General features: G+C 40.3%; 1 protein-coding gene and 1 pseudogene across 2 annotated transcripts in view; both read left to right on the top strand.

The window, feature by feature from the left end:
* The window catches only part of LOC138028356 (ribonuclease inhibitor-like), a 38,403-nt gene extending 29,777 nt beyond the window's left edge, over positions 1 to 8,626 (top strand). The window contains exons 5-11 of one of the 2 annotated variants that reach the window (XM_068875857.1): positions 835 to 882; positions 1,305 to 1,445; positions 2,249 to 2,467; positions 3,869 to 4,066; positions 5,193 to 5,299; positions 6,424 to 6,548; positions 7,700 to 8,626. In XM_068875857.1, the coding sequence (XP_068731958.1) occupies positions 835 to 882; positions 1,305 to 1,445; positions 2,249 to 2,467; positions 3,869 to 4,066; positions 5,193 to 5,299; positions 6,424 to 6,548; positions 7,700 to 7,711 (850 nt within the window). In that variant the 3' untranslated portion in view covers positions 7,712 to 8,626. The remainder of the gene's footprint in view (positions 1 to 834; positions 883 to 1,304; positions 1,446 to 2,248; positions 2,468 to 3,868; positions 4,067 to 5,192; positions 5,300 to 6,423; positions 6,549 to 7,699) is intronic. The other variant, XM_068875858.1, reaches the window with a different exon arrangement.
* Positions 8,627 to 9,153: 527 nt separating this feature from the next.
* The window catches only part of LOC138030463 (uncharacterized), a 6,468-nt pseudogene continuing 5,621 nt past the window's right edge, over positions 9,154 to 10,000 (top strand).

The raw sequence follows: 10,000 nt of genomic DNA, 5'->3' as shown, positions 1-10,000 counted from the left end.
GGATGCACATGAAATGGTGGCTCTAATTGAGGTGAGCGTTAGTTTGTTGTAAAATGACCCGTCTTGTTTCCTTGGAACCATGCGGAACTTTCTTTTTTATTTCCTCGATTTCAGTAAAAATTCGTTTTGGTGGGCGACCAGCCCTACCAGAGAGAATTACTCCGAGTGAAACAAATTGTTGGTGTGAAGATTGTTTAATTTTCAGCAATAATTATCTGGAAAAACAAAGTCAAACACTGGTTGGCAAAAGTATGAACTCTTCTCTTACCTTTGAAAACTTTCAAGCCAAATTTTGTGGCCTTCTTTGTCTTCTGTAACACTACATCATTTTGTATTCTCAATATTTGCGATTCATAAATGCCATTTGTTCAGTTTGGATCAAGCATTATTCACTCCGTAGGGAGTGAATAATGCTCAATTACTCCGAGATAGCGAACCAATCAGATTGCTTGAAACACCAAGATCACTGAGTGAGTATATACTAATGCCAATTAGCCCAACTCTTCGAATGAACATAAAAGCCAATTATCTTTAGGAAATTGCATTATTTGGCCATTTCTCCTGAAAATGTGATGCCTATTAGGTTGAATCAGCAACTGTAAAAATTCAGTGTGGAATTATGGGGTTTTCTGGCCGATTCAACTGCAGTTCTCACAGTAATGAAACCACTTTGGTTTACCATGCATTGGTCCACTTAACTGCCACCCCCCCCCCCCCCCCTCCCCTCTCCCCAACTGATCATGATCCGTCAGGTTCAAGGGTGTCTCTCTTCTTTTAAGGAATTGTTGATAGATTCTGGCAATGTTATACCTTAAATGCTTCCCTTGCTTGCAGGTCGATATGTATGAGCAATCTGACTGCACTTCTTCTTGATTACAACAAGTATGTATAGGCATTTTTCTTTCCTTTGCAAATATATCTTGATCTTCCATAATAAACTTATTGCTCTCTATAAACAAGGGAAACATTTTGTCGGGGAAAATACAAGTACCAATAGTTTGTTTGTGTGTGTTTTTGAAAATCCGGATCTGGTCACTGCTTGTCATTTGCCTCTTAATCCACATAGCCTGCTAGCAGGCTCATGTGCTTGGAGTACTGATCGAGCATTTTGGTGGCAGCAACCAGTGCATGAGAAAAATGGGGTAAGGAACGCTTATGCTCAACCCATTTTTATGACCCCTGGTGGCTCTTCTGCCACAATATACGCTTGATACACGCGTATACCTTAGACAAGTGAGTGATCTATATATTGCTCTAAATTTACGTTCTCGACTTTTTACCAAATGTATTACTTGATGTTTTAGGTTTGGTGACGCTGGCTGTAATGGTCTTTGTAGAGGCCTTCAAAGTAACCGAACCCTATTACGTCTGAGCCTTAATTACTGTGACCTTGGCCCTACCAGTGGAGAGTTACTCGGCAAAACAGTCTCTAACACTGCTATTAGGTATAAAGCCGACAGATAATAGTCTGCACATTTTCAATCTAGGTAGTCAGCAGATCCAGGACAATTGTTCAGCCTGCATAGCAGGCGGTTTGGTGGATTTTGGAAGCATCTTTTCACCGGGGTTGACTTTAATATCGAGTGATGATAATTTAAAAGAGCAACCTAAGGGGAAGGGGAGGAGGTAGGGAGTCGGAGGTTTTTGCACAGTCATTACATTCCAACGATCAATCGAAAGTGGAAAGAACCGTCTAAAATTCACCAAACTACCTGCTACACAGGCTATTGGATGATGCAAATTGGTCTTGTTTGCAAAGGCCTAAAGTTGGGCTATTTTCGCATTTGATACTTCATCTTATACAAAAAAGTACAAAATGCCATGAATAATACTATGCTTTTTGAGGTAACTACACACAATTAAGAGTATTCCAGTCCTGTGGAGATCACACCCGTGAATAAATCAAGTCGAATGAATAGTTTTTGATGTTGATGTCAGCATGGGCTGCAGCATAAACATTGTACAGCTTTTAATATTTCATTTTGTGCCTCTCTGTGATTGCTAATTACAGTGTACCTACTGAGATAATTATACTTATTGAAAAACATCTGCTCCTGTTTTTCACATCAGTCTTAAAACACAGTTCATCTGTTGAAGTGGAAATATGTGGCCCTCAAATTTGTTTCCAAAAAGGTACATACCGGTACTTATTTACCAGGGTCTTTGCAAGGTTAAGTCAGATAGGACTGTTGGCTCGATCAAGTGTTGTGTGTTTTTGTTTTCTGACGTTTTCATATGTTTCCTTCAGGGATCTATATCTTGATGGGAACTTTTTAGAGTGCGAGGGCACAATAGAACTGATCAAACTGTTTGCAGACACAGCAGAAATGGAAGCCATTGAACGAGCTGAGAAAAAAGAGAAAGATTTAAATGAAGCAAATGCATTAACCGTGCCAGGTGTGCCATCAGCTATGGCGTCAGTGTCCAGACCAACATCTTCAGTTTCTGTCAAGAGCAAACCAATAAGGTAAATGGGATACGTACACTCAGGGGAAGGGCCCAGGTGTACAGGGGTCAGGAATCAGTCATTTGCGAGAGTAAATGATCCCTTTAAATGTGGTCTGAGTTAGAAGCCTTTAAAGGGAAAAAAAATCACTTCCATTTTTTTCTTCAGATTTTGAAAGTGTTTGCTTAACAACTGACTGGCAAAATTTTGAGCTATGATTTTTGTCCAAAGGCCGTTTACTTTAAGCGTAAGTTTTATATTCCGCGGTCCGTCATTACTCATGTTCAAAACTGACACGTTGGGCCTCAGAGGGCTGGATCCAGGGAAAATTGACGTCAAAGGCTCACTAGCGTAAAATTTCAGCGTGTGAATGCAATGAATTATATATGCAAAACGCGAGTTTAAAAGTCTGAAAGTCCAAAATTCCCGTGCTGCATATTTACTCTGCGACGTACACACGCATTGCCTTCCTTTAACTAGTAAGCCTTTGACGTCATTTTCTCCCCGATCCAGCTCTCTCAAGAACTTAAAGTTCATTCTCTCGTCACCAGAGCCTCGGATCGACCCAAGGCTCTGGGAAACTCTATGTCGGAGAACATGCACCGTAGGGTTCTTATAGCCAAACCTTGGCTAATTGAACCTTACGGTGCCTGCTCACTCCTCGTGCTAACATGAATGCACCAATTAGAGACGCTTTTGATTGTTCTTCACGAAAACCAATGACAAGACACTTTGTTTCAGGGTTCCCCGGAGCTCTTCTCTCCCCCAGTCAAGAGAAGAGCTCTGGGGTCGAGAATGCTTAAAGTTAGTAATGACGGACCACTTAATAGGAAAATTCCAGTAAAAATAAATAGGTGTCTTTTTGAAATCAAGGCTTAAAACTTTGATAGCGTAATGTTTAGTTAACGTAGTTTTGAATTAATATTATCGTCACTGGGGCTCTTTAACGGACACCAAACTTTTCTCCAGAAAACCTAGTTTGCCCTTCCTTCCCCAAATTCTGTATTTTCAATTTCCCATCAATTTAGACACCATTGAACAAGCATTCTAAGGCATACAGTACTTGAGGAGCTTTTTTGTATAGGGATAGTTGAAATATTTGATAGTCCTCTTTTGAATGCCGTCTTTGTTATCTCTGTGAACCGAATTGTCATTGTCTTTTCCATTAACGTCAATGGACTTACTAATGAATTTTAAGTTTATTATCTTGGACCAAACATCCACCCAACCACGGTCAATCAAGTTGGCCAAAATAGTAATATCATGGGACTCCTGTCTGAATAGTTCCAATATTTACAGACTGGGAGAAGTTGTCCAACGACATGGTCTTTTATCAGTTCAAAATAAATGCATGTAAGATCCCTATTGCTGTAGCATACACGTTACATGACACAATCACGTAATCAGCCCTTTTCTCAATAGTGCCAGGTCTCTTTTATCGTCCACTGGAAAGAAAGGGAAGAAAAGAAAAAAGAAAAAAAGTGCCAAAAAGAAGGAGCCACCGCCGCCTCCACCAGTTGGTCCCTGGATACAAAAGCTCCATTTAATGAACAACGGCATTGATGCGCATGGACTAGGATCTTCTCTTGGTCCTGTCATGTGCATGAAGATGCTCAGAAAGTAAGTTGAAAAATAAGTGTAGTTCTACTTCAAGGAGATGGTGACAGCATCTTGATACAACTCTTCAAGCGGTTTTCACTACGCTTCACGCTGAGCTTTTGTTTGAATTCATTCAAACCCAACTGATTGTCCAAGATGGCGATTAACAAACAGCAACAAAGAGGCGGAACAAGGGACGGGGGTATTAAAAAAGGAACGACAGATAACACCTCATAACATATTACGGATCCGTTGCCATACTAGGGGCATAGTTATTGCACAAATTATCACAGAGCTGTGTATGCGTCCACATGCGCCTAAGGTACCACGCCTTTTGTAGTCCGTCTTCGTATTGGTTGATACCGGGAATATCACTCAACTGGCGAAGGTTAAACGCTCTTTCTAAGAGTATTGTAATCAAGAAGTTATTCTTTTTATGTCGATTGACTAAATATGCAAGTGTTATTAACCCGCTGTGAAATACTGTGCCCGACATCTCAAATACCCCCCGAGGCCCCTGGCCAAGGGCCGTTCACGTTTGTTTGTTTACAAGTTTTCGTTTTCTTTGACGACGAGATTTTTCGTGGCTTGGCAGTGCGTGCGCCACTCATTTCTTACACTGGAAGTGTACATTATTCCTGTTGAATGACCTTTGTTACCCTGATACAACTAAAAATGCACTTTATCTTAACAGCAGATCCCCCAAAAAAATCGGCAAAAAATAGAAGAGTGGTGTGGCTGAGATATGACCACAACATCGGAAATTCTAGCCCCTACTCTTCGCGAACAGTTTGTGGGTTCTTAAACGTCCCAGGTTTATAACTTCAAGTGTTGTGAGACGGGACCAACGGTTTATGATCCTTATCCGAGAGGACTTGAAGGTCAAACCATTTGCAGATGTCAATACAAAGGCAGCACGTTCTCTTCAGTATTGACTCTGAGTGTTGCTTAGGCGGGCATACAACCCTACGACCTCCCACTGGTTATGTCCTGTGCTAGTTTCTGTGGAAAACTACAGAAAGTGATATTTTGCAACTAATGGCAAGTATCAAAGTGTCCTGGAAGCCCAGTGAAAGACAGTGGTCATCACACGTGATAGAGAATTACAGCGACAATTTCCAATAAACTTCCTGTTTGATATTTTTAGATTAATCACACATTCACAAGCTTTACAGGAACTAGACTTGGATGATAATTTGATCGGTGACCTTGGAGGAAGAGAGATTCTTGAGGCACTGATGGATCGGAAAGAAGGTACAACAACTTACTGAACAAATCAATTTTTACTTACCCGGCCCTTAAAATTACAAAAAAAAAAGTTCCCCTCCCCCCGTCCCCAGCAATCATATTTTAGTTCTTCCTGGGTGGCGGTTCCCCCTATTTATAAACTGCCGTGAGATTTCAGAGCACATTGATAAACCTGAGTATGATTCGTTGAGGCTTAAGAGGCCTAAACTAAAAAGCCCAGCACAGTAATGGGAGGGATGGGGTATACGGGCATAATGTGAAGGAAACAATCTATACTGTTGTAGGATTTTTGACTGCCTAGCGATTACATCAATTAACGACTGTTCCTTGGACTCCTGGCAATCGCTTTCTGGATAGTCAAGAGGGCGTGCAAAATAGCCGAGAGGAAAAGCCGAAAACTGGAGCGAAGCGGATGATGGCTCAACCCATTTAACGATTATCGTTGATTCCTAATTTGCTCTGAATTTACTATTATTCTGAAAGTGTGCTATGAATTTTGGAAAATGCACAGAGGACCCAAACCTGGAAATGTTTGTTGATTAACCCGTCACCAAACCACTTGACCACCACCACAACATTTTAAACAAACAATATTGAACACTGCATGAGGTCGGTTACCAAACTTCATTAAAAAGCTAAACATTTTAAAATCAAGGCCTAACTCTTTATTTCTTAAATAATGCGGTGTCTTGATCCTCAGTGGTGAAGCAGGAAGATGCGGTTCGTAAAGAGCAGAAGCCCCAGGTTCAAATCCAGTCCACGGATATAACTTTTATTTTCCTTATTTTTTTCCGCTTCCACAAGTCTTTGGACACAATGTCCTAATTTAATGATAATCGTAAATTCAAAGCAAATTACGAATGAACGGTAAGCTTTGATGCCACAAATTCAGAGAAACCTTTCACTCACCCTTTTTTTTCTGCATTGAATATAGTAGAGCGATCCATACTGAACCATTTTTGTCAATCTGTTGTACCTTTTGAAGGCTTTTCCTTCACACCTATATTTCATAAATGACTCGAACAATGGGGAAATTTACTCACACTGTGCTATGTATGTATGTTTTGGTTTTATGCAAGTTTTGTTTGTTTTTCTGACTCATAATCAAACCATGCGCTGCAAATTCTCAGCTGGACTGGATAACATGAAGATCAACGTAACGCATCGCATGAACTCAATAACTTTTGCCACCATTAACAAGCTTGGATCAGGACTTAAGAAAAAGTCCAGGAAAAAGAAGGGAAAGCCTGGGAAGGTAAAACGGTTTGCTTGGCTTGTTTATAGTCACTGAAGCTAATGAAGTTATCTTCTTTAAGGCTCGCCTTCAACCGACAGACTTTTAGACCGTTTGTTTTTGTTATGGAAATTCGCATTGCTTATCGTAGCGATCTGATTGGATGAATTTCAGCTTTTACGGGATTTTCATATATGAAAATTGTTCCTTTGGCGCGCAATGCCTGTAGGGTGAACGTGGGCCTTTAAGAGCAGTTGATTTGCCTTGTGATTGGTTTAAAATTTTCGCGCCATGTTCTCGGAAAATCAGAGTCAAAACGAAAACTGTTTGTGGCTTTTGGCCAAAGTAATGATGGTCTTAATTATCGAGTAAAAAAGTTTGCCTTCGCCTCCCACTGTCGAAATGGTTAATAGCCTTAGTCTTTTCCGTTTAGCGAAAAAACCCCGAGGTGATGTCTCACCACACCTATTTTAGTGTGTGCGAAGTAAAGCTACAAAGAGTGACAACCCCTTGTGTCTGTGGTATATTTGATTCCAGTGGAATTCTTGGATACCAGCATGAACTGCACAAATGCAATTCCGTGAAGTTCCTGCCACAGTGATCATGAAGCGCAAAATGAGCGCTGTGTTAACTGCGAAATAGGGACTTTAAGATCTACGGCGCCGATGTCGATGGAAACGTCATCTCTGTCTCGAGTTTTCCACCTCGTTTACCTCGTACAGTGTCAACGACGTATCCTAAAAACAACGTAATACGAGCGGTTTCAGAGTGAGATTAGAGAATGAAAAAATATCTGTTGCATGCACACGTTGTCGTGCAAACCTCACATTTGGTGATCTTACGCCATCTCTATATAGAATACCGCAACAAGATAAGCTAAAAATGCGTGCTGATTGATGATTATTTTGCCTTTGTTAACCAATGATATCATTGTTTTGTGGCGTTGTTGTTTCCGTCGCCCTCGTCGTTTCTTCAACTTCAGAATATATTCTTGTTACCTCTCTATACTTCCTTAATAAATGCTCAACATTTTTTTTAGGTAACAGCAGCCCTATTTTAAATGCGAAGCATGTGCAAAATTGTTGTGAGAGTGATTAGTGCTACTTCTCGATTGAAGTAAATAAGGTGTGAGGTTTGAGCGTTTTCATTTAGAATTTTGCTTTTTGTCGTAGAAACGAATTTAGAACTCTTCAGTGACTGCTGCTGTGGAAAGAGCACTGCTGATATCTACGCCATGAAGTGACCGCGATCTTAAGAAATCAGCTATACCAGGACCCAGCAGTGATTCGTTTCAAAAAGAAGTTGGAAGAAATTGGATGGAGATCTCAATAAATAAAAGACGATTTCGCAGATCTTTTTAAAGAATGAGTCAAAGCTGTTGCCATTCAGTACAATTCAGCCATTCAAACGTCTGTAAATGGATCGTGACTCAGTTTCAAACAGTTTTATCTATTTTCAATGGAGCTTTACCTATAGACAATCATTTAGACAGACAGATGGACAAAGCGTTCACAACATCGATTCACAGAATAGTAGCATCCGAAGATTATCACGAAAGATGCATTCTAACGGAAGAATGAAGGCCACCGATAGGTCTCATATAAGGTGTGGGCAGATAAAAAGAAAAAAAAGTGCTAGAAATTGTTGAAATCTCCTTTCAATTTTTCCTGATTTTTAGTTTTTCCTTTTATAAAGTCAACAAAGACCCTCCGAAATGTAATTTCAGACAAAAAGCAAGCTAAGAAATTGTTGAAATCTCCTTTCAATTTTTCCTGATTTTTAGTTTTTCCTTTTATAAAGTCAACAAAGACCCTCCGAAATGTAATTTCAGACAAAAAGCAAGCTAAGAAACGATTACGGTTTTTATATAATATTAGGTCATTTTAGTTAGAGGAAACTAGACAAAGATGTACATTTTTTTCCAAGGGACGCACAATAGGAATTTATGAGTTTAAATGAGTACAAATCTCTTCAGTTGGTTAAAAGATATATTCTTGTTTTTAATCGAAAGGTATGCAAAGTCAGTTTAAACGATGCTGTAGTTGTTTTGAATGCTTTGTAAATATCTGAAAAGAAAAAAACATGCTGATCAACTTGAAGGTGGTTTGTTTTCATTGTTGTTGCTGTATCAGTCGCATTAAAATTGATCGTGGACATAGAGAGTAGAGTTGGGCATTACCTTCAGCTTGCCTCAAAATTTCGTTTAAGTCTTTTCCCACGCAAATTGTCGGCGATTATCTTGTTGGGAGTGAGATTGGGTGAAAAATTTCAAACCGGCAACACAGTCGGCAAGATCAAAAATCTGATTCAATTCAAAGCCTTTTGACGTAAATTCGTTTTCTAATAGCTTAGCGGAAATATCAGGACCCACACAAGCGGATGTTGATAGGCGACGTCTTTCATCGTCAGTGGTACTGCTTCGTGACAGAAAAGAAGGACTCTCGGGCTACATGGCAAACTTCTACCCATACTTCCTTTCAAGATCAGTGCCGTGGAAACACTCTTAAGGCTTAACATCCTTTGTTCCTGCGATGTCAAAAAACGTGCAAATTTCCCTTGTTTCCCTTTCTCTGGCCATCGCCTTTGCTTTGGAGTGAAATGTTTGAAGAGCTTCTTTGACCTCAACATGGAGGTAGTATTCAGGGTTTGGTAATCGTAGGTATGTTTCGTTTTGAATGCGCCGTCGACTCTGTGACCAGAATAGACAAACCTATGAGCATCAAAGTAGAGCCCATAACCTGACTGCAGGTTTTGCACTTGTCTTCTAGTTTTCTGGACCTTCGACCGAGTTGTAGGTAGCAATCACCTAACAAGCAGATGGGGAGGGCCTGTAGTTAAGTGTTGGGTTTGCATGCGGTTCCTCCTTTGGTTCAAATCCCGTTCTAGCCTCTGGTTTAGATTTATTTCTGGTTGTCCCGGATTCAACTCTACCACGCTTTGTAAATAGCCAAATGGTTGTCCCCTGCCAGCTGGGGTTCTTAATCATGTTTCTGTTAATTTTGAATTGTTTCTTTCATATTTTTAAATGTGGGGTGCCTGTGAAGTACTTGATAACTAAGTGCACTTCCACTATAAACACAGCATTTACATTTACAATTATCGGCGGTATTGGCCATTTCCCCTTCTGTTTAAGGATGGCCCGACATATGCGTATGTATAGTTCTTCGGCTGTTAAAATCCCGAAAGACCTGAGCAGCCAATTGGTAGGGGCGATGCTTGCTCCAAGAAGTACATTACGTGAGACAAACGACAATACATCAAAACAGTGACGGATTAGTATTTAGGCTTTCCGTTGTCTTGTGGATTTCCATAAATTGAAATCGAGCAGGATTCCAGGGAAGAAGAGAGCAAGCGTTGGCTCCATGTATAAAGTGCCTATCGTATAGACAGCTGGATACAACCTCTCGACTCAAGGCTCTTGCACGCTTATAGGCCATTTTCGATATACCAAATATTCAGCTTGATAGTGAGGT

This window comes from Montipora capricornis, chromosome 13 (genome assembly GCF_036669925.1).
Source record: "Montipora capricornis isolate CH-2021 chromosome 13, ASM3666992v2, whole genome shotgun sequence".
Lineage (NCBI taxonomy): Eukaryota > Metazoa > Cnidaria > Anthozoa > Scleractinia > Acroporidae > Montipora > Montipora capricornis.
This window is presented reverse-complemented; position numbering and strand designations above follow the sequence as displayed.